Source organism: Solanum verrucosum, unplaced genomic scaffold, assembly GCF_900185275.1.
Source record: "Solanum verrucosum unplaced genomic scaffold, falcon-dt-bn FXZP01000033.1, whole genome shotgun sequence".
In the NCBI taxonomy this organism is placed as follows: Eukaryota; Viridiplantae; Streptophyta; class Magnoliopsida; order Solanales; family Solanaceae; genus Solanum; species Solanum verrucosum.
The window spans coordinates 1489674-1516989 of NW_026020752.1; the positions used below are offsets into that span (position 1 = coordinate 1489674).

At 37.1% G+C, this 27316-nt stretch overlaps 1 protein-coding gene across 1 annotated transcript; it reads left to right on the forward strand.

The window, feature by feature from the left end:
* The first annotated feature begins 1268 nt into the window (after window positions 1–1268).
* LOC125812728 (lysine histidine transporter 1-like) lies at window positions 1269–4164 on the forward strand. The gene is made up of 6 exons (XM_049492207.1): window positions 1269–1622; window positions 2492–3272; window positions 3364–3469; window positions 3557–3648; window positions 3733–3801; window positions 3888–4164. The coding sequence occupies exons 1-6, from the start codon at window positions 1441–1443 to the stop codon at window positions 3984–3986; spliced, it is 1329 nt and encodes a 442-aa protein (XP_049348164.1). The 5' UTR covers window positions 1269–1440; the 3' UTR covers window positions 3987–4164.
* The last annotated feature ends 23152 nt before the right edge of the window (window positions 4165–27316 follow it).

The following is a 27316-nucleotide window of genomic DNA, read 5'->3' on the forward strand; positions in this document are numbered from 1 at the left end:
CTTAGAATATTAATGAGAAAATATTGAAAGCTCAAATAGAGCGGTAAAAAAATACCTTATGCGAACTACTGGTTCAAGTTGTAACATCACCCCATATCCATCTCTATATCTTCCAAACATCCAAAATATTAGCTTTCTTTTAAGTCACCTGCAATTAAAATTATACACAAATTATACACCGACATGTAGCTAAGTAAAGAGATCAAAAGCCTGAAAGGAATCATCAAAAGTAAAAGTTAACGGATATCGTTGATTGACTGAGAGAAATGAGGCCTCATTCCACCATTTATAGCGGCGGCAAATAAGGACTGAGTAGTCGATGACATCGCCGTACCAATGGATTCAAGATGTACTGGTGGAATGGATACCTCTTAGGCCTTTAACCTCTGGATTTTGCAATTGTTATTAGAAGAGAAGGGTTTAGAAATAGGGGTGGTGAGTATCGGATAGGTGGCGGAAATGGGAAAAGGTGAAAACATCAAAGTGAAGTGATTAAATGATTCGTGTCTTTTCAATTCCAAGGTAAAGCCACGTTGCATCCATTTGTCAAGTGTCCAAAATACCCTCAAATGCAATTTTAAAGACAAAACACTGCCATGTTAATACCTCACTTTTTACTCACATTTCTACTATAGTAGACTAAAATAAATTCATCTCTATCAAATTAAAATAACTTGTATAATTTCTTCCTAAAATTGAAAAAATATTTGTCATCCTTAATTAATATTCCAAAAGACTAAGGTCACCTCAATGCTACGCGTAACTGTAGAGAGTTTCGATAGAAAATGTTCTACAATTCATGAAAGTAATAAAACAATACATAATTTAGGTATTAAACAAGCAAATATGAATAGTTTAAATTTGTTTGAGGAATTAAATAAAAATCAGAAAGTTTATGTACATTAAGCGTTTTAATTTTGTATGCTACAGTGCTAATAAATAAAGAAGCACAAAAATTGTTTTGGTAGAATAAATTTAACAATGATAAATAAATAAAGAAGCACATAAAATTTGACAAGGAGATATAAATAAATATATTTGGTTGAGTTTGCGAAATATTTTTTGACACACATTTTGAGAAACCCTTATTTTTGGCCTATTTTTTAGGGTTTAAATATTTTTGTGGTAATTAGACAATTTTTGGACATAACAGTTGTATGGAGAGGCAGAGCTATTAATGGATAGCCTGTAATAGGAATCGTCGTTTTAGGGTCTTCAAAGTATATATAAGAAAAGTTTACATAAGCGCATACAGTGAGGGAACTGAATGCTTCTTCATTCCTAGGGTTAAAATCGAGGACTCTAACATATTCAAAAATTGAGTCCTTCTTTGTTCCCTATTCATCTCTAACTTGTAACTCTAATTGGTTCCCTCCACAAAATTGAAAAAGAAAAATAAATCTTTTTTTTTTTGCTGTATAAAATAAAATTTTTAAAAAAATGGCTCACGATAATGAAAAAGAGATAGATACGAGAACCGAGGAGGACAAAGCTATAGATGCATGGCTTCCTATCACATCCGATCGAAATGCGAAATGGTGGTACTCTACTTTTCATAATGTCACTGCCATGGTTGGTGCTGGTGTTCTCAGTCTTCCATATGCCATGTCTGAGATGGGATGGTATGCTTTTTTACTTTTCCACGTCATATTTATTTGTTTGATTGTAAATTACGATATTTTAATATGAAATTATTATTCTACTTAATATAAAAAGAGAAAAATTAGGGTCAATAGATTATATATTATTTTACTCGGGATTTGTTTTTTCTTCTCAAAACTTTAGTTGACAGGAAGTATCATAATTTGTGCATTTTTTTAGAATTTTGCAAAGAGAATATCACTTTTTATATTTATTAATTTTTTAATGCCACCAATCACATTTATCCTTCTTAATAGAATGATATGACTTATTTCAAAATTAAAGGATATTTTAAGAATATTTAGTTAATATAATAACTACAAATTCAATGTCTTTCTATATAATCTTACTTTAATTTCAAATTCAATCAAACTAAAACATATAATAAACAATGGGAATAATATATGAAATTTCTGAAAAACAAATTTCATTAGCAAATTCTCGGTCAAACTTAAATTGTTTGACTCTCGAAAAGAAAAATGTGTCACATAAATTGGAATAGAGAGTAATAAAACAATGGTAATAATATATGAAATTTCTGGATAGATGAGATACCCCTAAAATTAAACAAGGCGCCTCTCACTTTTGGACCTGGATCGAAGAAATTTGCATTTACGATGTTAATATGGAGAAGAGAAATAAGAAATAAAAAAGCTTCTATTTGTACCTTTGGATATATATATATATAGGAAAAGTTGGAGATTGGTCAAATAATAATAGTCAATGGGTTAATTTTTAAACTGCTCGAATAAAGCTTTAATTAATGTATGTAAATTATGGGGTATAGCTAATACATGTATTAGTGGGTGAATAACTAATATACCTTCTATTATTGTTGAATTTGTTGCAGGGGCCCTGGAGTAATAGTAATGTTGATGTCGTGGGCTATAACATTTTACACAATATGGCAAATGGTAGAGATGCATGAAATGGTACCAGGAAAAAGATTTGATAGATACCACGAGCTAGGTCAACATGCATTTGGTGAGAAACTTGGTCTTTGGGTAGTTGTACCCCAACAAATAGTGGTGGACGTAAGTTCTTGCATAATATACATGGTTACAGGTGGCAAGTCATTGAAGAAATTTCATGAAACAGTTTGTCCTGATTGTCAACCAATAAAACTTACCTACTTCATCATCATTTTTTCCTCAGTCCACTTTGTTCTTTCTCACTTGCCAAATTTCAATTCCATATCATTTGTGTCCTTGGCTGCTGCAGTGATGTCGTTGACTTATTCGACAGTTGCTTGGGCAACATCTCTAGGTAGAGGGATTGAAGGTAGGGTAGTGAGCTATGAACTTAGGGGTGAAAAGACAAGTGACAATGTATTCATGTTCTTGAGTGCACTTGGAGATGTTGCTTTTGCCTACGCTGGCCATAATGTGGTTCTTGAGATTCAAGCTACTATTCCTTCAACGCCAGAAAAACCTTCCAAAGGTCCTATGTGGAAGGGTGTATGGGTGGCTTATATCATCGTTGCTATTTGTTACCTCCCTGTCGCTTTTCTTGGCTATTGGGCCTTTGGTAATCAAGTTGAGGATAACATCTTGCTTTCACTCGAAAAACCTATGTGGCTTGTTGCTGCTGCTAACATGTTTGTTGTCGTCCATGTTATTGGAAGTTATCAGGTATGTACATGCATAAAACATCCATGTTATTGGATGTTATGATCAGCGAAAATGCCTAAAACATTCATAAACTTACCAATAATTTACGCAGGTTTTCGCAATGCCTATGTTTGACATGATAGAAACATATGCCGTCAAATCTATCAAACTAAAACCTTCCACTTTTCTTCGCTTCACAGTTCGTACAACATATGTTGGTAAGTGCAATTACATTTTCCATAATTACTTAAACACATGATGGATTTGCAATATTAACTGTACTTTCTTTTTTATTTATTATATAGCATTGACGTTATTCGTCGGTATGACCATACCATTCTTTGGTGGTCTAATGGGGTTCTTTGGTGGATTTGCTCTAGCTCCAACATCATATTACGTAAGTATACTCTATAAGGATTTCACTAATTTTGTTTTTGTGTATTGCTTCACGTCAATCACTCTCTTTTTTTAACTTCTCCAGCTTCCTTGCATCATTTGGCTTATCATTGTAAAACCCAAAAGGTTTGGTTTTTCTTGGTGGATGAATTGGGTGAGTAAAATATTAGTATTTAATTCCATCAATTTAATGTTATCTAATTTTTGTTACTTACTATGTGTTTTCCAAATAAATTTCAGTTCTGCATCATAGTTGGAGTATTGCTCACTGTTTTATCGCCTATTGGAGGAATGTGGACTCTTATCAAACAAGCCAAGAATTACCGATTTTACCAGTGATTTGTAGTTTCTTTTTCTGGAAACTTGCGACTGTAAATAGTTATCTTTTTTTTTTTCTTTTGCTATTTTGTTTGTTACATTTATGTTTTAGAATAATTATTTAGAACAACAAAAATGTATGTTGTTATAGATGCTTACAACCTTTGTGAATAATACTTGGAAATAAAATATCTTCGTTTAGGAGTACTACTGTCTAATGCTTTCAGTTTACTTTTTCCTCTGCCAAATGTAATGCCTCTAATTAAATCTTCAAGATGTTAACTAATACTACTAGTTTTAGGGGTTTCTCGTTTACACACAAGTCTTTCAAAAATTGGTTAAATACACACTTTTTATGATATCATCATTTTAAGGTCAAAAGCTATCATCTCCCATCACAAAAATGTCAAATAATATCCTCTTTATATTAATTGAATTTGTGAGGCATCGCACACATATTAAGCAAAATATTTAAGAACATAGTCTAAACCATAATTTTCACTATTGCCCTTTGTGAAATCATAAATATAACTTTGTAAATAGTGTAAGTATCTCCTATAAAATATAAAACTTCAATAAAGGAAAGGTCAAATAATATGAAAAAAGTTTCAAACATACATCTTGAACCTTGAACAATTTAATTATTTTGAAGAATAAAAAAAGGCTAAAAAATTCACTTTATATAGAATAGAGGGAGTACAAAATACTCTCTTCCCCATCTCAATCCTTAAGTTTTGAAAAGGCCAAAGTCATACACAATCCCTTAAAGTTGTCCGCATATTTCACTTAAACACCTCAACTAAGTCTTGTACATATTGAACACCTCTAGTACTTTGAATTGATACCAATTGAGCATTTTTTACTTAGGTGGCATTTTAGGTGTGATTCACGAATGATAAGCGCGTGAAAAAATTAAATTAGACATTTTTAAACTTAAAAATCTCATTCTTCTTCATTGGACTTGTTGCCATCACTTCTCCACCTTACCACTCACATCCGCCATTGTTGCCATAAACACCCTTCTTCTTCTTCCTTTACCATCATTATCATTTTATTTTTTCAGATTTATTATTATCGCAGCCAATACATCCATTTCTTCCTCTTGTTTTAAGCAACAACTACCATCACCTCTACCATTAACATTGACACTTGGTCGTGTTTGGTCTTTCAATGTAAAATAGGTATCAATTCGAAGTACTAGATATGTTCAATAGGTACAAGACTTAGTAGAGGTGTTCAAGTCAAATATACAAACAACTTTAAGGGGTTGTATATAACTTAAGCCTTTTGAAAATATAAAATAGTCTCATGGATAGGGTCAACAATTGTCACGCGAGGCCTTGGAGAATGATGGATGATGTTAATGAAATTATTAGACTTAAGGAGCTTGCGGGTTTTAATTATATGGTGCACTGCTTTAGGGAAACAAACAAGGTCGTGGACAAGCTCACTAATCTAAGTAATGGCTTCTCGCAAAATCATATGTTTCAGTTTTATGAAGAACTGCAATTGAAAGTGAAAGGGCTCTTGAGAAAGGACAAATTGGGGCTTCCCAATCTTCGTACACTCAACAGAAGGCAACTAGTAAAAAATCCATTAAAAGAAAAATAACTTTTATTAAAGAAAATTTTTATCGCTAGAAGTCCTAATCAAGTCGTAATTGGTCAATAACGATTAAAAAAATTCGGGCACCACTGATCATTAAAAGCTTTGTCCTAAAAAGTTCACGACCGGATTTAGATTTGGTCGTTAAAAAGTCATTAATGATGACATAAAATTTGATCGTTATACCATAGTTTAACAATCAAATTTCCCTTTGTTGATCGTTATTCCCTTCGTTAAAAACCTTTAGTTACTACTACGAATCTCATCGTTATAAATATCCTTAACAATCAAATTTTATTTTGTTCATTCTCTGTTACCTTAAAACAACCACTAAAACACATAAAATAAATGAAATACTAATCAAAATAATCAATATTTATATAAAATTGCATTGTTAATTACAAAGACCCAAAATATCAAATTCATAAAAAATTATCTATCCAATTGTATGATATTATATCTACCAGTTCCAAACAACAAAGAAAGTTAGTGGCATCTACAATTAGAAACATGTCTAAAGCACTTCTAGTAATATTTATTAAAGAAAATGTCGCTGCACTTTCTTCCTTTACAGGTTCTATGTACCTTAACTCTTGATATGTACTTTCTTTCTAGACGGGTTCTACTTGTACATCATACATCACAAGGCTTGTAAATCACTAGTAGATAGTGTAGACACACAATTTTTATTGGATTTAATTCATACAAAATTTGAATTAAATCCATGTTTATTTGGGTTAGATGATTAATTTGGGTTTTACAAATAAATAAGTTCATTATATTAAATTCAAGTTCAAGGTCCATTTCACCTTAAAGCCCAAATCTATGCAAGGTGTCACGATGACTAGGCATCCAAGACCAATAAGGCGGTGCCACGTGTCCAAATGAGGTGGTAGTCCCAATCAAGTGCAAGAACCAATCACAATCTGCCAAGTGTCAAAATGACATTCTTTGGCCAATCATAAGCATTATTGTCCAGCCCCACAACTATAAATAAGAGATATACGTGACATTCTAAAGGCATCAAGAAAACACGTCAACAAGCATTCTGCAATTGGAGGAAGAAACCTCTTCAAAAAGCATTCTGCAATTGGAGAAAGCTACAACATCAACTACATAGCTCTTCGAAGGAGTGATCAACGAAGTTCTTTCCGGAGATAGACTTGAAACAACGAAGTGCTTCCCGATGTTCCCAGAGATCAAATACATTTCAAGGATGTCTACATCATCTTACATTCAAGAAATACGCTACTGAAGGCCCTCGAATCACGGAGAAGTTTAGGAGAGAAGAATCAAGAGAACAACAAAATTATACTCACAAGATTCATCAATAAATATTACATTTTTCTTTTATTTATTTTTCTTGCAGTTAATTTTCAGTGCTTATGAAAATTTGTTGCGAACAAATTTGGCATGCCCAGTGGGACCAATTCTGCTCTTCATCTCTTCCTCCTACAATTCAAAAAACAACAAGTTCAACTTTGCAATCGCCTTCAAGAAGATCAATGATGTTTCATGCAAGGACTCTATTGTTGACATATTTGTTGATTTTAGTGATGTTGATCCAATCAATGGATGCGAGTTCAAGACAAGTGCCTTGAATGGATCTGAATATTTCACCTCCTTGGAGATGGCAAGAAAGAGCAAGTGTCAAATGGCATTCAAAACTAAAATCCCTAGCGGCATTATTACATCTAAGTTGTTTGATGAACTTTCTTACTGTGGCTTCAACTTTGGTGAATCTAAGAATTCAGTGGATTCTTTAATTTCAAAAAAGGTTAACTCCTTGATGGTTGACGCAACTGACATGGACAAGAAGTTCGCAATGATGAAGCAAACCATTGAAGAAGTTTATTGATGACAAAAATCTCCAAATCGCTCAACTTATGAGCAAGTTAGATCTCTACAACTCTAGCGAGTAACATCACAATCTAACAACGCAAGAAAAAGTTGTTATTGATTCTCCCACCAAGACAGTTGACTCTCATAGTGCAAAATGATCTGCTTCAGTGGCCACTCTATTAGTTCAACAACTACAAGAAATGATCGCAAACACAATTAAAGCTCAATATGGTGTCCTGCCATAACGTTCCTTAGGATATTCAAAGTCGTACTTTAAGGGAATAGAGGGTCTATTGATGCAATTGCATATCAACCACCAAAATTGCAACAATCTAATGGAAGGGGAAATCCAAGGGAACATATTGCCCATTTCGTCGAGACTTGTAGCAGTGCCGGTACACATGGTGATCTTCTTGTCAAGCAGTTTGTTCATTCTTTAAAAGAAAACGTCTTTGATTGGTATACAGACTTGGATCCTGAATCAATTGATTATTGGGAGCAACTAGAAAATTAATTTCTAAATCGTTCATATTGTACCCGTTGTATAGTGAGCATGATGGAATTGACAAACACTAAACAAAGTAAGGATGAACCCGTAGTGGACTACATCAATTGTTGGCGAATGTTGAGCTTAGATTGCAAAGACCAACTTTCTGAAATCTCTGCAGTTGAAATTTGTATACAAGAAATGCATTTGGGCCTTGTATATATCCTTCAAGGAATTAAGCCTCGAATTTTTGATGAACAAGCTACACACATTCATGACATGAAGTTAAGCATTGCAAGCCATGGTAAGACATCACCTTTCTTTGATCCAAGAAAAGATGATACAAATTGAAGGAGCCATTAGGATACACAACTAATGAGTCCATGACAGTAACCACGACTTCTACAAAGACCTTCATAAGACAAAAGTTGAAAGAGTTCGCGGCGCATCAACAAACACGATAAGTGAAAAATCAATCTACCTTGAAGAAGTTACGAGCAAAAGATTATCCCTTTACGAACTTTGACGTTTATGCGATTCTTGATGAGCTGCTAATCAAGAAAGTCATTGCACTCCCAGAGTCAAAGCGACCCAAATAATCCAATAAAGTCGATGATCCTATGTATTGTAAATTACACCGAATCATCGATCATCACACCACAAAATGCTTCATTTTGAAGGAAAAGATCATGACATTGTTATGGGGGGGGGGGGAAAGATCGGCATTGACGATGATGAAACAACTGAGATAAACCACAGAATTGTCAAACTTAATCATAAAAAGGATTCGATTTCAGAAGCTCTTCCCCCTATGGCATCTCCAAAAATTGAAGAAGCTGTAATCATACTACAGTTTAGGAGCTTTGAACCAGTTGAAGTTTCTGCCTTGAAGAAAACAACAATCACATCCAACGTATGTGACTTCTCCAATGAAAAGAATGACGATGCTTGGATTTTGGTCGCTCGCAAAAGAAAATGCATCAATGGACTTCTAAACTCCGACTTTCAAAATTCAGCACAAAATCAAGTATAGATCAGCTTCAACAATGTGGAAGCATAAAATCCAACACCAAATTGAAGTACATTAATGCTTCATCACAAAAGGTTAGAAGGATAGTTTCATTAATGAAACTCTTCCCTGAAATTCTCCTTGATGTACGAGCCTAAAATACAAGTTAATATGCTCCTTAATGTACGAGCCTAAACTACAAGCTGAAACGCTCTTCGATGTACGAGCCTAAACTGCAAGTTCAAATGCTCCTCAGCGTACGAGCCTAAACTACAAGTTGAAATGATCCTCGACTACAAGCCTAAATTGTAAGTTGAAATGCTCCTTGATGAACGAGCCTAAACTGCAAGTTAAATGCCCCTCGATGCACGAGCCTAAACTACAAGTTGAAATGCTCATCGACGTACGAGCCTAAACTGCAAGTTGAAACGCTTCTCAACGCACGAGCCTAAATTGTAAGTTGCAATGCTCATTGACGCATAAGCCTAAACTATAAGTTGAAATGCTCATCAATGTACGAGCGTAAACTGCAAGTTACAACGCTCCTTCAGGTACGAGCATAAATTGTATGTTACTCCTCGCCTGCAAGAGTATAAATTGTGTACGACCTAAAAAAAACTAATCATCTTGAACTGCGACATGAATTTATCCTCTTCACCGTGGTACGTAGGCGCTAGGAGTAATCACTCTAAGCTCAGTCACATGAGTTAAAAAAAAGAGGTTTGGTGGCATTGAGTGATCATCACATTAGCTCTTTAAATTATATAGCTAGCACGTGAGTTCAAATGTGTCACAAATGAGCAAAGGAGAAGATTCTTGGAGTCTACTTTGCAACGTAAGAAATGACTCATGATTCAGAGGCTTCTACGCTATGTTATGAATTTTCTACCACTCCCACTCAAAGCTGGAAAAAAAAGATCATCGTATTTGGAGTTGATTTGAGCAAACTTCAAAGGCCTATTTGTGAAAATTCATAAATAATTTTATCATGATTTTTACACATTTTTGCAGCTTTTGGAGTCCACTTTGCAATGAAATAAGCAGCTCGTGATTTAGAGGCTTCTATATCAAGTTATGAATGTTCTATCATGGCCGCTCAAAGTTATGGAATAGACCATCATATTTTGGAATCAATCGGAGCAGACTTCAACAACATATTTGTGAAAATCCATGAAGATTTTGATCATCATTTTTACACACATTGAAGTTCTTGAAGCCCTCTCTGCAACAAAATAAGAAGCTCGTGGATCAAGAACTCCTACTTCGAGTTATGATTTTCCTGGCTATAGACGCGCAACACTGAAGAACTGAGCAAGGTAGAATTGTGGGCTGACTTCGAAGCAACATCTGTACCAATCTACAAAGTCTTTGGCCTTAATTTTTTTACATGCGTTGTATTTCTTTGAGTCGTCTTTCCCATGGAATATGAATCTCATGATTTCGGTACTCCTACTCCGACTTATCAATTTTCTATGATAGACGCGCAAAGCTACGAAATAGACATATTAGATCTAAAATCAACTTCATAAATTAATTTTGATCAAATTGGAGGGGTTTTGGTTTGAAATCTTAATATATTACAGAAAGTTGAGTTCTGTTTCTTAAGGATTCAGCGGATTGCAATTCTATTTCTCATAAATCTGAGAAAAGATAAGTGCCAAGTACTTACTCACCGAAGTTGGAAAGGGATTATCGTGATGTCAATCTCTCCAAGCCAGATGGAACGTGGTTACTCTTAGCCTCTTTATCACCAAAACTCAAGGATAAGATGTGTCACGTGCTCGCTCACCAAAAATGGGATGTTTACACTCGAAACTTTTTTTTTCACAAGGCAACAATGATTGCCACCAACTACTTGCTTGTTGAAGTTTGAAAGACTACCTCTACTGTTGCCAAAGAAGGGGTCTGACCGCTCCAAGCTCCTTTATTTCCAAGAAGTAAGGAAGCGATACATCAAATGGTTCAGTGTTGATCTACAATCTACATTGAGTTCTATTTCTGCTGGATCAAGTGTCTTGCAATCTCATTGCTCCTACATTTGAAATTAAATATACACGCAAAGGTGTGCAAAGTTGGAATCACAAGTTGCGAGGAATGAGAGATCCATATATGGCTGAACAATTCATAAGAATGGTCCAAGATCTTCTACAAATTGAAAGGAAGATGTCAATCCACACTGAAGCTTGAAGCATAAGATTATCCGTAATCTACTTCGTTGTTATTTGAGGGCCTATACCATGTGTTTTTTTTTTGCCATGCTCACGCCATGTGCTTTCTCGCCAGATATGAAATGAAACTACTCCAAATGTTTCTCTCGTGGAGACGCAAAGGGGGATGAAAATGGAGGTGGCAAGTTGTCTCTACCAAGGCTGCAAGAAAGGTGAATGCCTTGTAAGTTTTCTTGCCAAAATTGCAAGGATGAGATGAGTGATTTCACGCTGATCATGTGAATAACTCGTGCATCTTCTAGGTGGTTAGAATCCTTTGGAAACGTGAAAAAGAAAAAAATATTGGAACCATCAGTGCCAACTGAACGAAGTTATAAATTTTTCTTGGTTGATCTACTTCCGATAATACACGTAGTAAGTACATGACCCTTCAATTTGGCATGAAAAACATGAGCAGCACCACAACAATCTTGTTTGACATGGCGGTGCCAATAACATGAAGCTTTGAATTGTGGACAAATTGGATCTTGAACGTTAATCTTCCATGTTTAATAAACATGTCAATGCATAAATAAAGATGCAACCACAACCATTACCCGCAAGAAAGAGAAACAAGAAAATCTTAAAGACACAAATCTATGAGGAATATGGCAAATTTTGTAGTACTAAGAGTCTAGTTTCTCCAGAATCAAGCCGCTCGTCATTTGAATGCTCCTACACCAAGAAAAGGGCGTTTTAGCGAGATTGCGCATAACTGTGAGGAGAACTTACTTCCAGATTTGGAGACCAACTTCAAAAATCAATTCCTGTCAATGAAAAGGTTTTTTATGTTGATTTTCGGATATGTCGTAGTACTAGAAGTCTAGTTTCTCCAGAATCAAGTCGATCATCATTTGAATGCTCCTACACTGAGAAAGTGAAGTTTTAGAGAGATTGCGCATAACTGTGAGGAGAACTTCCAGATTTGATAACAAACTTAAAAAATCAATTTCCATCAATACGAAAGGTTTTTGATATTGATTTTTGGATATGTCATAGTAATAAAAGTCTAGTTTCTCTAGAATCAAGTTGCTCATCGTTTGAATGCTCCTACACCGAGAAAGGGACGATTTGGAGAGATTGCACATAACTGTGAGGAGAACATCCAGATTTGGAGACCAACTTCAAAAATCAATTCCCGTCAATACAAATAGTTTTTGATGTTGATTTTTGGATATGTCGTAGTACTATAAGTCTAGTTTCTTCAGAATGAAGCCGCTCGTCAGTTGAATATTTTTACACAAAGAAAAGAACATTTTGGCGGGACTGCACAAAATATAGAAATAATACACCAAATTTGGAGTTCTACTTCAAAAAATATTTTACTATCAATTCAAAAGGATTATTCCAATGATTCTTTTATGAATCCTTTGTACATGAAATGTGTTTATATAGAGTTTTCTATGAACAATTCTCATTCTTTGTACAAGGAAAGTTATGGTAAGATAGAAAGAAATAAATCAAATCAATTCTTCCTCATCTAAATGGAAAATGCTAGCACTCAAAAGGAAAGAAATAATGCTTAAGATTGGAAAAATGATTCTTACAAAATCAAGAAAATGAAAGAAAGTTTGTGTAATTGTTAAATTACCAATTGTTTCCAAGTTGAAGGTTTGCAAAAAGGTGCAAAAAGAAATAAATCAAATCAATTCTTCCTCATCTAAATGGAAAATGCTAGCACTCAAAAGGAAAGAAATAATGCTTAAGATTGGAAAAATGATTCTTACAAAATCAAGAAAATGAAAGAAAGTTTGTGTAATTGTTAAATTACCAATTGTTTCCAAGTTGAAGGTTTGCAAAAAGGTGCAAATCAAGCTATGTTCTTATTTTATTTAAAATTCAACTTTAGGGACTCTAAGTGTTGATGTCCAAATTTGTATCCAAGTTTATGCACTACTAAAAAACTACCAAAATACGACGGTCAAAAGCGACGGACTGCGTCGCTTTTTTAGTCAAAATCTACGGAAAAGCGACGCATCATGTTCGTCACTTTTTGGCTCGACGCTGTCCGTCGCTTTTTGATAATTTTTTTCAGGAATGTTTTTTTAACAAAAGCGACGGAGTCCGTTACTTTTTTTATATTTTCATTTATTTTTTATCTCCAATAAGAGACGCAGTCCGTCGCTTTTATGGAAATTAATATTTTAAAAATCCCAGAAAAGCGATGGACTAAAGGACACTGTCCGTCACTTTTCTGGAAATTTATATTTTAAAAATCTCAAAAAAGTGACAGACTAAAAGAACACTGTCTGTCGCTTTTTTGTAAATTAATTTTTTAAAATATCCAGAAAAGCGACAGACTAAAGAACCCTGTCCGTCGCATTTCTGGGTTTATTTTAAAAAAATAATGCAAAAAAGTGACGAACAAAACCACCCTGTCTGTCGCTTTTTTCTGCAATTTTTTGATAGCAGAAACTGGGAGGTTCTGCTGCCCACCTGCAAATGCATATCAATTCAATTCATATTCAACCAGCTCAATCAAACAATATAATCTAAACATCACACACAACATGTAAAACATCAAACTTAAATCAATCTTCAAAAATATCTAAATCACAATACAAAAACTTATAAAGTTATTCAAAATTAGTTTCAAAATGTTCATAAAATAGACCTAAACTAGGGAGTGCGATCTACAAAATCACCATCCTCGTCACTGTCGTCGTCGGTGTCCTCGACAGGAGAAGATGTAGTAGGTCGACGAGCGAGGTTCAACACTTGTTCTTTGATTTCCTGAACAGTCGCACTCATGCTTTGTTTTTCAGTTACTCTTCTCCGCTCTGACTCTGCCAATGACGATGTAAGCTGTGCTATTTGAGCCGACAAAGCAGCAATCTGAACACCGTCAAGTGCCTCGGCTTGACGTGATGATCCAATACCTTCTAAGTCTGACTGGAGTCTTCTTACATCGTTTCGAGAGCCTAGACCATAGACTCTACCCTTGTGTGTCCCCCTACCACTTTCTCTGTCCAAATTTTGGTGGATAGTTCATGTGTCATTTGGACCGAACTATCTAGATTCTCAGTGACGTACTGATGAAACTCATTCTTCATATTAAATATAAAAATTGACATCAATATATATATATATCATAAATATATTCACTACTAATATATATTATTCATATTAAATAACTTACAAAAGTTCATTCGGCCCTTTCCTCGACCCACATATCCAGATCTGACTCATTTTCTTTCTTCTTCACACGAGTCTTCTTGAAAACCTCCGGTCCAATGTGAGTGCACCCCATATCTTTTTCCTATAAATAAAACTGAAATTTATAACGATATATATGAATCAACTAATTATTAATTTTAAAGTTTGAATTAGAACAACTAATTTATAACGTTTGGTTTCCTCTTATAACGAGCCTTAATTGGGACCATCTTTCCCGCCAGAGTCCTCTTATAACGAGCATGTCCACAAAACTAAAAATTTTCTAATTCACTATCAGTCTTGTAAAACAACATGCAACCTTTAACAAAATAATGAATTCTATCATACGTCAATCCTAACTTGGAAACCAAACGCTTTGCCTGATAGAAGTTCTTAGGTATGTTAAACTTTGGATTAACTAGTTCAACCAAAATATCAACCATTGAGTCTATAGCTGCATTAGGAATATTCCAATCTGATTTAATAATGATTAATCTAACTGCAACTGACAAGGCAGAATGCGGACTCCCTTAACATAGTGGTCGACTAGACTCTTCTAATTGATCATAGAAGCGTCTTTCTTCTTCATTAGGAGCTTCATCAAAATATTGTTCGAGTTCCATCCCACCTTTAACTCCGATCCAAAAGCATCATTGATCATTTCATGAACCCTATCATGTTCAACCCTATCATCATATTCAACCCTAATTTGGCCATGTGGTACAAACATATTATATTCACAAACGATGATCCATCTACAAAAATATAGATATTCAATTAGATTATAAATTAAATTTAATAATAATTTAACTACATTAAACTAATTTATATTGTTAATATATATTTATAATTACTTAATAAGTAAATTTATTATTACTTATATATCTAATTAATTAGTTAATAAATACTACATTTATTTTCAAGATCTACAAAGTTCAAGCTTAATTAATTCATAAATTTTAATTAGGTTAAAGATTTCAAAGTATTATAAATTAAGTCCAAGTTATTAATTTTGTTAATTTTAATTAAGTCCAAGTTATTATAAATTTAGTCCAATGTATTAATTAAGTTTAATTATTAAGTTCTAATTAATTAAGATCAATAATGACTCCACAATTTGGACTCATTTAGGGCTTTATTTTAATAGATTTAGTGTTCTTAAATGCTTATTTTGTGCCAATAACTTATGTAAATCCTTGATTTTAAGGTATTTGGATTGAGGAACAAAGCATGGACACTACTGAGTAAAAAGGAACAAGGCAGCTGAAAGAACGAAGAAAAGAAGGTCTGATGATCGCCTAACCTATTGGGTGAGTCGCCGAATGGCCATGATCTCGCCTAAAGTTCTAGTGTGCCAAGCCCTGAAGGAAAAAATCAAGTCGGCGATAGAAATGAGCAGTCGGCGTGTCGCCGAACAGTTATGCGATGCAATGCTATATCGCCCAAAGTTACAGAACTTGAAGATGATGAAGGCTAAGGCAAAAAAGAGAGGGAATTGACCAAAGGGCGGATCGCCGAGTGGATCAGTGATCCCGACTTACTGTGCCGAATGGTACTTCGTAGCACATTTTTGGCGACTATAAATATATTTTTGAATATTTAGTTTAGTATCTATCTTAGTATCTATTTATCATTAGAATCAGTTTTCAAGTTTTGAGAGCTTAGAACTGAGAGTATTGAGACAATATTTTCCTTGCCTTGAAGAATTGAAGATTTTCATTTTTGAGAAATTAGAAGTGGGTCTTTGAGATTCTTCAACCTTGACCTTTGTAAAGATGAAATTAATCTTACCAGTTGATGGAAACACAATTTGGTAGCAAATTCTATCTTTTTATGATGTCTAGCTAAAACCCCAATTCTTGGGGGTATGATTATGGGCTGATTTAGCTGCTGGGTATTGTTAATGAATAGTTTAAATGTTGTTTAAAAGTGATTTCAATCAATAATTGTGGTCTAATTTAAAGGGTTATAGTTGCAAATGCAACTCTACCTTCGTGTTTTTGGCTTGCTCGAGAGAGAGGTTTTAAAATCAAGATTACTGAATTGATGGTCTGTGGGTATTGAGTTATCATGGGTACAACTCGAGAGAGTGAATCCTAAACCCTTTTCCACACATTCAGCTCGAGAGAGTGAATGGACTAAAGCGTATGCGGTTCTATATTGCTGCTTATTGGTGTTCGAGAGAAACTAATTTGATTCAGGGTAAATTGTTCGAGAGAAAGTTTATCCCCACTAAAGTCTAGCTTATTCACTTATTTACAACTATTTACTATTAATTGCAATCACCCATTTATCTATCTTAGCCCATAATCCAATCACATCCCAAGAACCCGTCTCATTACTTGTTAATTCGTGTTATTTGTTGTTGTGTAGCTGATAGTTGAAACCAAACCCCCCATGTTATTTGACACTTGTGTCACCCTAAATTTGAAATATGCTTTTATTCGTAAATGTCTTTACCTATGATTGGCTTGAACAAATTCATGCCTTTCTATTGATTCTCAAATACGTACCACTTCTTGTGGGATTCGACCCCAACCCACTTAGTTGGGTTATATTACTGACTAATGATCGTTGACACTTAGAATTGGAAGAAATGTCCTGATACGTGAAATCAAAATGGCACTGTTGCCGGGGAGTGCTGTTATTTGAAAATCTTTAATTAAGTTAGATTTTGTTTTTGTTAGTTATAGTGAACTTACTTAATTTTTTGTTTTTGTTTTAGTGTTGCTGTTTTGAGCAGAATAAAGGAGCATATCTGGTAGCAACAGTGACCCAATGGATCACCCTCCTTTGAGATTGATGATTTTTAGGGATAACATCCTAAATTTCAAGCAATTGGAGGGTGAGGGCATTTATAAGTTGTGGCAAAGGTTTAAGACCTTATTGTAGCAGTGTCCAACTCATGAGATTCCAGATAAAATGATTCTAGAATGTTTCTACTGGGGTCTTGGCCCCAAAACTAGAATAATTGCTGACCAACTCTCTTCGGGGTGCTTGATGCGACATTCCTATAAGACTGCAGCCCAACTCCTTGATTGTGTGGCCAAGACCAACAAGGAGACAGAAAAAGACCAAGAATTGGCCACATTGTTGACTCAGCTAGATGTCTTGGCCAAGAAAGTCATGGAATTGGAGGTCATGTCCAAAAGGAAGGACAAGTACATTCCCTCTCATGAGCGTCGAAAGATGAAGAAACTAGAGGGTGGGCAAATTGAAGAAGTCCTCTTACTCATTCTACACAAAATCGAAAAGCACGACAGAGTGTTGGAGGAGTTAAGAGAGAATGTCTTGATGCTGAGCCGGATGACATCCTCTCATTCCATGCTCATCTAGCTACTCGGGTCCCAAATGGACCAAGTTCTGGCTCACCTCTATACAGTGCCAGAAAAGGGGTTGCCTTACGAAAATGAGGCGAACCCCACTAATGGAACATAAGTGGGGACTTGCGTCGTGCCACGACGTTAACTAAGGCACTTATTGGGAGGCAACCCAAGTGTTTATTGCTTTATTTTTGTTTTAGAAATAATGGTGTGAAATTGTGCATGTCAAAATGGGGAATGTGTTTGAAAAACGAAGATTGGCAAACTAAAGGTCTAGTCGGCACATCGCCGACGTGGTCGGCAAGCCCGACCTAGACCGCCATTGGACTCAAGACATTTTCAAATTGGAGTCTGTAAAACTTGGCGAGCCAAGGAGCAACTTGGCGAATCACCGACTAGGTCGGCGATCACGATCTAGTCCACCGTTTGGACCCTCACATTAATTAGAGATCCTGTAAACCTCGGTGAGGTAAGTGCCCACTCGGGGCGTCACCGAGTAGGTCGGCAAGTGAAACTAATGTCGTCGAATGGGTGAGAACTGAATGGTTTTTAAAGGCCAAAGGTTTAAACTTTCAAAATCTTTCACTTTCCCTCACTTTTAATTTTCCAAAACTCACACCCACAAAGTATTTCCTATATTTCTTGCATTTTTATCGTATTTGAGTTGTTGATTGTGTGTCGGAGTGGATTACTTTGCCTCCTAGCATTTCAAAATATTTAATCGGCATCTAAGTTTGGTTTTCCAAACCCCGAATCCTTATTTAGCAAGTTTGTACTCATTTGCTAGTAATTTAATCTTAGTGATGTGTGCTGGGCCTCTATGATTTTAATTTTTTTATGTATGTGCATGTGTTAATTTGATAATCTTGCTCGTAATGTTTATATTATTAAATTCCTGTGATTTTGTGCCTTAAAATTGGATAAAATTTGTGGGGTTGTGCTTGCATGTTGTTGGGTCTAGTCGGGTGAAGTCTAAGTAGCCCGCATTTGAGCCAAATGATGAATTTTGCCCAATGATAGAGCGGTTGACGTCATTCTTAGGGCAAAGGTCATAAAATGGCCAAATTTGGCCAAACTGGGAGTAGTCAGAGTATCCCGGGGGCATGTGTATTGGGTCTGAGCTTAATTAGAAGAGTGTGCGTTTTGATTTTGTTTTCGGGGGTTGCGGGGTGGAATTTGAGAAGTTGGGTTGAAAGTAGGCACGTTGGGTCGTTTGGTGAGCTGGGTCGAGCTTGCCGAACTACTCGGCGATTCGCCGAAGTTCCCCATCTCGCCTTTAATTTCATGCTAAATGTGAAGTTTGGTTCTGTAACTTTTGGCGAGAAGTATGAGGTCACCGAATGCACTCGGTGACTCGCCGAAAGTCCTTCTTTATCGCCCTTTGTCTGTGCCCCTGACCCTTAATTGCACTGTAACTTTCGACGGGCTAATCCTTGCTCGCCGAAAGGCGTTCCCATCACCGACTTGCCAAAATCTTCTGAGATTTTTGAGCTAATCCTTTTGGCAAGCCCGATCTAGCTCGCCAAAGTGATTCAGCGACTCGTCGACCGGTTCGGCGACTCTGTCTGCAACTATTTTTTCTATGCATTTGGTTGAATTGTTTCTATCTTTTCCTGATGTTTTACAGATATGACAAGGACAAACATCGACATTTCACCCCGCAAAAGAACATGGGTCATTGTGATCAACGAAGGGGGTTCAAATCCTCCTAAAAAGGGAAGAACATAGCCTCCAAATAGAGGTAAGGGCAAAGGAAAAAGGCCCTTATCTGAGGCACTGGAGCACCACTCCGATAATGAGGGCTCCTACACTGCACTATCTGAGCCGGAGGATGACCAACCCTTACAGTCCCGATGGTATGTGATTCGTGCTACATCTCTCTTTGACTCAGCTAGAGTCCCTCCAGTTACCACCCCAGCAGATTTAGTGCCACCTCTGACACCTCCTGTGGCTCCTGTGCCACCAGCCATCACTCCCCATAGACTTCTCAACATGTTAAAAGGTGATGGATTGCGGACCATCCTCGAGGAGAAGTTATTATCTACAGGGGGCCTTGAGGGAAAATACTCCGATATGAGGGACACCCTCCACTTCCACCGGTTTGAGCAGTTCACCAGGCCTCGAGGTCACTATATTCCTTCTTGGGTCCGGGAGTTCTATACAGCGTATGGGACTTGGTCTCAAAGAGCAAGAAGAAGGCCAGTGAGTTCAGACCGGTTAAGTCGGTCATGGTCCGGGGAAATGAAGTTGGGTGTAGTAGTGAGTACATTAATACCGTACTTGACAGGGGTTATGACTTTGACTACCCCAACCTGGCTACCACTACAACGTCATTGGATGAGCTCAAGGGTTGGCTGATGTTCGACGTAATCAACTGACACTATTTCGGTTCAAGTGCCAAAAGATCACGTGTAGTGATATAACCCAACCAAGGGTTGGGATCGTTCCCACAGGGAGTGGTTTTAAGAATTAGTAGAAACATAAAATCAAGTTCTAATTAGTCATAGCTATAAATATTAACGAATAAAAACATACTAAATCTAAGGAGTGACGCAAACGCCAATTATCGATGGGGGTTTGTATTAATTAACAACTAAAAAAAGAGTAAAAATATAAGGAAACGAGATATGGAGACGAGATTCTTGGGATGTGATAGGAATACGGGATAAACTAGGCTATCGGGTACATGCTTTTGATAGTAAATTGTTGAACATTTGTGACTAGGTTAGACTATAGTGGGGGTAAATTCTCTCTCGAGCAACTTACCCTGAATCAACTCGGTTTCTCTCGAACACCGAGTTGCCGCATTAAGAACAACCTCCACCTTAGCCCATTCACTCTCTCGAGCTGAATGTGTGGGAGAAGGACTAGAATTCACTCTCTCGAGCTGAACCCATGTCGACCCAATACCACCGGCTAGCTATCAATTTAGTAGTCTTAGTTTAACGACCTCTCTCTTTAGCAAGCCAAAAACACTAAGATGAAATCGTATTTGCAACTACAATCCCATTAAGTTCATACACAACTACTAAATGAAATCACATTTAAACAACAAATAAACCTTCAACAACCAAGACCCAACAGATAATTTAACCCATAATCACAAAATCACATCCCAAGAATTAGGGTTTTAGCTAGACATGTAAAAGAGATAAAAATTTATACCAATATCAGTTTCCATCAACTGGGTATGAAGAATTAAGTCTTAAAACATGTCAAGAGTGAAGAATCTTTAAGACCCAGGTCTAATTTCTTGGAGCTTATTTGAATCGTCAAGGTCTTAGAACAAAGTCTCCAAAACCCTCTAAAATATAAAACTCTCCAAAAACTGTAAAAAGTTTGAATAATAGAAGTGATATGATATCGGAAATTTAAACAATTATTTATATTGTTTGAAAATTTGTGCTGCAGAGGACCATTCGGCACAGTTAGTCGGGATCATCGATACGCTCGGTGATCCGCCTTTTGGTCGATTTCATCGCCTTCCTGCTTTAGCCTTTAGCCTCTTCGCATTTTGAGTTGTTGGGTGATATGGTACTGCTCTACGGAACTGATTGGCGATGCGCTGAGTGCTCCATTTCATCGCCAACTTGACCTTTTCCTTCCGGGCTCAGCACACTGGAACAAAAGGCGATCTCCAGGTCCATCGGTGAGTCACCAACTGGGCTCGGCGATCTTCAGGCCTTCATTTCTTCGTTCTTTTCAGCTGTCTTGTTCCTTCTTGCCAAGTAGTGTCCATGCTTTGCCTCAAACTCTAAATACTTGAAACTTAATGATTTTCATCAGATATTGAGACAAAATATGCATTTGCGGACACTAATTCTATCAAAATATACCCCTAAATGAGTCCTAATTGTGGACTCATCAACACCCCGTACTTAAACTTTTGCTTGTCCTCAAGTAAAACTCAAGTTCGGTAGTCCAAAAAGGATGTCTTAAATAGTGCTACACAAGACTCAACCATGAATGTACACAACAAGACTCAACTTACTCATGCAAGAATCAATTGTATACTCAAAGACTCAAGTTGTGACACACCATTATCATAGATTCTCAAGCTCATTATACTTGCTTTAAATGCAAGTTCGAGCTCAACAAAGGTATTCGGATGCTCGAATTTGGAATGAAAAGAAGAGTAATGCTTCCTAGCACGGGACAAAGAATAAGAATGACATATTCACACACAATGGTTTAATCATTTAAAATTCTAGAATCAAATGCAACGCTCACTCTCACAAAGAAGAACACAATGCATGCCTTCACCCATAGGTTTACCTGTATTTCCCAACCAAGAATTGTTTCAGCTCACTCAAGATAAAAAAGGACTTTTCAAGGCTTGTAATGGGGCTGAGTGAAAAGGTATGGTCATTTAGGCTCAGTGACTTTCATCCTCATGAAATGTGGTGCTTTCAACACTCCCTTTCCTCTTCTTTCATCAAAGTCTTTAGTGCTCATAAGTCATCCCATTATTCATTTCCATGGATTGTTCGGAACCCCATTTATTTTGACATTTCTCATAACTTTATTTCACAACTTTTTCTTTTTCTTTTCTCGTCTTTTTTTTTGTATGGAGGGGTTCCATTTTTCTCAATACCATGGGTTAAAATGGACTTTTCTTGCACTTCTTGACTTACCTTTTCTTTTCACCACACCCCCAACTTAGGCTTTTTGCCTAAGTTGGCTATTCAATCAACCACAAATCACGAGGATTATGGGTAGTGGATTTAATAAAGGTCATGTTTTCATCAAGTTTCTTCCAAAGAAAGGTAAGGCTCAAGGGTGTTCAAAAGAGGTTTACACACTCACAAGGTAGGCCACAAAAGAGGTATATGAAAAATTGGCTCACACTCTTCGAAGTTGCCTAAGATCATATCAAGAGATAGCCTTACTTAGTCGACCAGACAAACGGGGAAAATTCTAGGTTTTGTCATGCATGATTCACAGTAAGCTCATCACACAAGGCATTGACACCAAAGTCAAACAAGACTCCACACTTCTGCTAGTGTGCAACGTTCATCACAAGAGAATCAATTCGATAATTGGCTAGTCACAACGAGATGCAAAGAGTTCATATGTTGACTATGTAACTTCAATTGGTCTCATCCTAGCCGCACATTCATGTTCGTTCAATTATGAGCACTATTTGAGTCATCGATATTGATCAAAACCGAGACTCAAATTTGCTAAAGAACAGCCACATTCCACACGTACAAGAGGTGGCAAAAATTTTAAAATTTTTCGGAAGGGTCAAAATCATTTACAATTTAAAATAAAAGGAGCCACAAGCTCAAACATCTACAAGAAGCAGTGTAAGACACAATTATAAGCAAAACGACCCAATTATATGCACAAAATAGCGAAACATCAATATTCACACAAAAGGTGGGCCTCCTTCATTGTGCAATTAACGCCATTTAGCACAAATACGGGCTACTCAGACTTCACCCAACAAATCTAACCAACATGCAAGCATACCCCACAAAATTCAACTCAATTTAAGGCACAAAAATACGGGCATTTGATGATTAAAACCATACAGGCAAGATTATCGAATTAAAACTGGCATTTAAGCATTCTAATCCTATCAGAGAGGCCCAACACACGACAATACGATATGATCATTTGCAAATGAGTACAAAATGTGATAAAAATAAAAACTAGATTCGGAAAACCAATCTTTTATGCCGAACAATATAAATTTGTGATACTAGGCGGTAAACTTTTCCAACTCCGAGCACCAATCATCAACCAAAATAATTATGGAATGCAAGAATATTGAAAATACTAACTTGGTGTGAGTATGTGAAGCTTAAAAGCAAGGGAAAGTGCAGAGTTTGAAAACTTTAAAACCTTTGGCCTTTGATAACCGTCCAAGTCGCGTCCATTCGGCGACATTAGTATTGCTCGCCAATCTACTCTGTGGTGCGCCGAGTGGTCAGTTACCTCGCCGAGTTTTACAGGACCTTCAGTCAAAGTAGGGATCCAAACAACGGTTCACATCGGGATTGCCTATCTGTTCGGTGATTCGCTGAATGTAATCTTAGTTCGCCAAAAGCAATTTCCACACACTCTACACACTTTAACATGCACAATCAACATACTGTTATTTCTAAAACAAAAATAAAGCATTTTAGGGTTTTGGGTTGCCTCCCAAACAACACCTTAGTTAACGTCGTGGCACGACGCAAGTTAACACCTAATCCTCATCTTTGAAGTCGGCCATGGTGTCATTAGGTGACTCCTCACTGCTATGTAAGAAGATTTTTCCTATCAATTGATTTATTTGGGCGTTCTGCAGCTTATTAATAATGGAATTGGAAGTTGTCGTCTGATTCAACATTTCGATGTTCTCTTTTATATTTTTCAACACCTTATCTTGTTCATCGATCTTGTGTTGAATGAGTGAGAGGAATTCTTCATTTTGCCCACTTTCCTGCTCCTTTCCTTTTTCGCATTTGTGGAGGGGAAAATACTTGTCTTTTTTCGTGGACTGCTTTTCCAATTCTGTGACTCTCTTGGTTAAGAAATCCAGTTGAGTTAACATTGTAGCCCACTCTTATTTTCTCTTTGTTTCCTCGTTGGTATTAACCATGCCGTCGAGGATTTTGGCTACTGTTTTATAGGGTTGGTGCAACAAGCAACCGTCGAAAAGTTGGTCCGCGATACTTCTATTTTCGGGTCCAAGACCCCTATAGAAGCACTCTAGAAGCACTTTATCAGACATCCCATAATTTGGGCATGGGTGTAGCACTGCCTGGAATTTCAGCCACATCTCTTGGATGGTTTCACCCCCTAATTGCTTGAATATCAGGAGATTGTCCCTAAGGTTCAACAATTGCAAAAGAGGGTGATCCGTTTGATACCCATAAATTTCATTCTAACTCATTTTTCCTGAAATAGTCACACAAACAAATGAAACAAAACTACAAATTAAGTAAGTAGAACTACAACTAAGAAGAACGAAAATCCTAATTAACTACACTTTAATAATACCACTCCCCGGGAGCGGCGCTATTTTGATGTTCGACGTAATCAACTGACACTATTTCAGTTCAAGTGCCAAACGATCACGTGTAGTGATATAACCCAACCAAGGGTTGGGATCGTTCCCACAAGGAGTGGTTTTGAGAATCAGTAAAAAAATAAAATCAATTTCTAATTAGTCATAGCTATAAATATTAATGAATAAAAACATACTAAATCTAAGGAGTGATGTAAGCGTCAATTATCGATGGGGGTTTGAATTAATAAACAACTAAAAACAAGAGTAAAAATATAAGGAAAAGAGATATGGAGACGGGATTCTTGGGATGCGATAGGAATACGGGTTAAACTAGACTATCAGGTACATACTTTTAATAGTGAATTGTTGAACATTTGTGACTAGGCTAGACTATAGTGGGGGTAAATTCTCTCTCAAGCAACTTACCCCGAATCAACTCGGTTTCTATCAAACATTGAGTTGCTGCATTAAGCACAACCTCCACCTTAGCCTATTCACTCTCTCGAGCTGAATGTGTGGGAGATGGACTAGGATTCACTCTCTCGAGCTGAACCCATGTTGACCCAATACCATCGGCTATCAATTTAGTAGTCATAGTTTTACGACCTCTCTCTCTCGAGCAAGCCAAAAATACTAAGATGAAATTGTATTTGCAACTACAATCCCATTAAGTTCATACACAACTACTAAACGAAATCACATTTAAACAACAAATAAACCATCAACAAGAAAGACCCAATAGATAGTTTAACCCATATTCACAAAATCACAGCCCAAGAATTGGGGTTTTAGCTAGACATGTAAAAGAAATCAAAATTTATACCAATATCATTTTCCATCAATTGGGTATGAAAAATTAAGTCTTAAAACACGTCAAGAGTGAAGAATCTTTGAGACCCACGTCCAATTTGTTAGAGTTTAAACCCTTTGAATCTTCAAGGTCTTAGAACAAAGTCTCCAAAACCCTTTAAAACTTAAAACTCTCCAAAAACTGTAAAATGTTTGAATAATAGAAGTGATATGATATTAGAAATTTAAACAAGTATTTATAGTGTTTGAAAATTTGTGCCGTAGAGAACCATTCGGCGCAGTTAGTCGGGATCGCCAATACGCTCGGTGATCGCCTTTTGGTCGATTTCATCGCCATCTTGCTTTAGCCTTCAGCCTCTTCGTGTTTTGAGTTGTTGGGAGATATTGTATTGCTTTGTGGAACTGATCGGTGACGCGCCGATTGGTTTATTTCATCGCCAACTTGACCTTTTCCTTCAGGGCTCAGCACACTGGAACAAAAGGCAATCTTCAGGGCCATTGGCGGCTCGCCGACTAGGCTCAACGATCTTTAGGCCTTCATTTATTCGTTCTTTTCAGCTGCCTTGTTCCTTCTTGCCAAGTAGTGTCCATGGTTTGCCTCAAACTCTAAATACCTTAAACTTAAGGATTTTCATCAAATATTGAGACAAAATATGCATTTGAGAACACTAATTCTATCAAAATATAGTCCTAAATGAGTCCATATTGTGGACTCATCAACGGCTGGCACCCCACATCTCAGACACCACACCGAGGTGGATAGAGGCAGAAGTTCCCATAGAGAAAAGGGATCTTAGTATTGTTGCTCGGTTCTGGTTTGGCTTCATAAGCAACACAATCATGCCATCCCAGAATGAGTCCATTATTTACCATCCCAAGGCGGCCTGCCTTGGGTCGATCATATCCCGGAGGAGCATCAACCTGGGACTACTCATTGAGCAGGAGATGGCCATGAGGGCCAAGCAGAGGCAAACTTCCCTACCATTCCTGGTCTTGATCACAGAGTTATGTCGACGTGCTGGAGTGCCTCGGGATGATACGAGAGATATTGAGGTTACCCCGTCTTCCTCCACTAACATCCGGCGCATTGAGGCCGCATATACACGAGAGGAGGCTGATAGGAGGAGAGCAGCTCCGGCAGATACTTCTCCGGAGGTTGATGTCGGCAGAGGCATCTTTGCCTACTCCAGCCTCCGGGCCTTCAGGTACATCTGTTCCTTCTTCTTCTTCACAAGCCTCGGGTACCTCTACCTCCTCCCAGCCAACCAAGATTACTCAGGTGATGATCCTGAAGATGGGGCACCTGACCCATTCAGCTGATGTGCGGGCGACTTGACTATAGAGATATGTCCCATGGATGATTGAGGCTGCTATTTTAGCTACAATGACTCCCCTCCAGACTTCCATTGACACTCTCACTACAAGAGTTGAGTCTTGTGAGAGAAGGCAGGGGGAGACCTCCGAGGTTACGACTTTGAAAGCCGAAGTTGCTGATCTGAGGAAGGATGTAGACTATCTAAAGTCTACTAACTTCACTTCACTACTGGAGGATGCAGATGATGTGGACGCTCCTCAGAACCCTCTGGCTACCACCAGAGATGTACATAGGGATGCCACAATAGTTGATGAGTCGGAGGCAGAGATCGACGAGGATCTGTTAGAGATAAGGGATGAGAGCATATATGGAGATTTGCCGAATCTTGAGAAGACTATTATGTAGTCAGTGATCCAGACATCGCTGATAGAGACATCCATGGGTGGGTCCAGTGGAGCTGGTCTTTCTGAGGTTACTACGGGCACTGATGCCCAGGTTTTGAGCACCACACCGGGCACTGAGGCCTAGGCAGATGGAGTGATTGTCTATACATGATCCCTCTTTACCTCCTTCTCTATCTTACTTTTATTGACT

Bases quoted from the DNA above. Each gene is read 5' to 3' on its own strand.
- LOC125812728 (XM_049492207.1), top strand. From the start codon at position 1,441: ATGGCTCACGATAATGAAAAAGAGATAGATACGAGAACCGAGGAGGAC. The intron at 3,470-3,556 runs GTAAGTGCAATT...TTTATTATATAG, and splicing joins AGTTCGTACAACATATGTTG to CATTGACGTTATTCGTCGGT. The intron at 3,802-3,887 runs GTGAGTAAAATA...AATAAATTTCAG, and splicing joins TTTCTTGGTGGATGAATTGG to TTCTGCATCATAGTTGGAGT.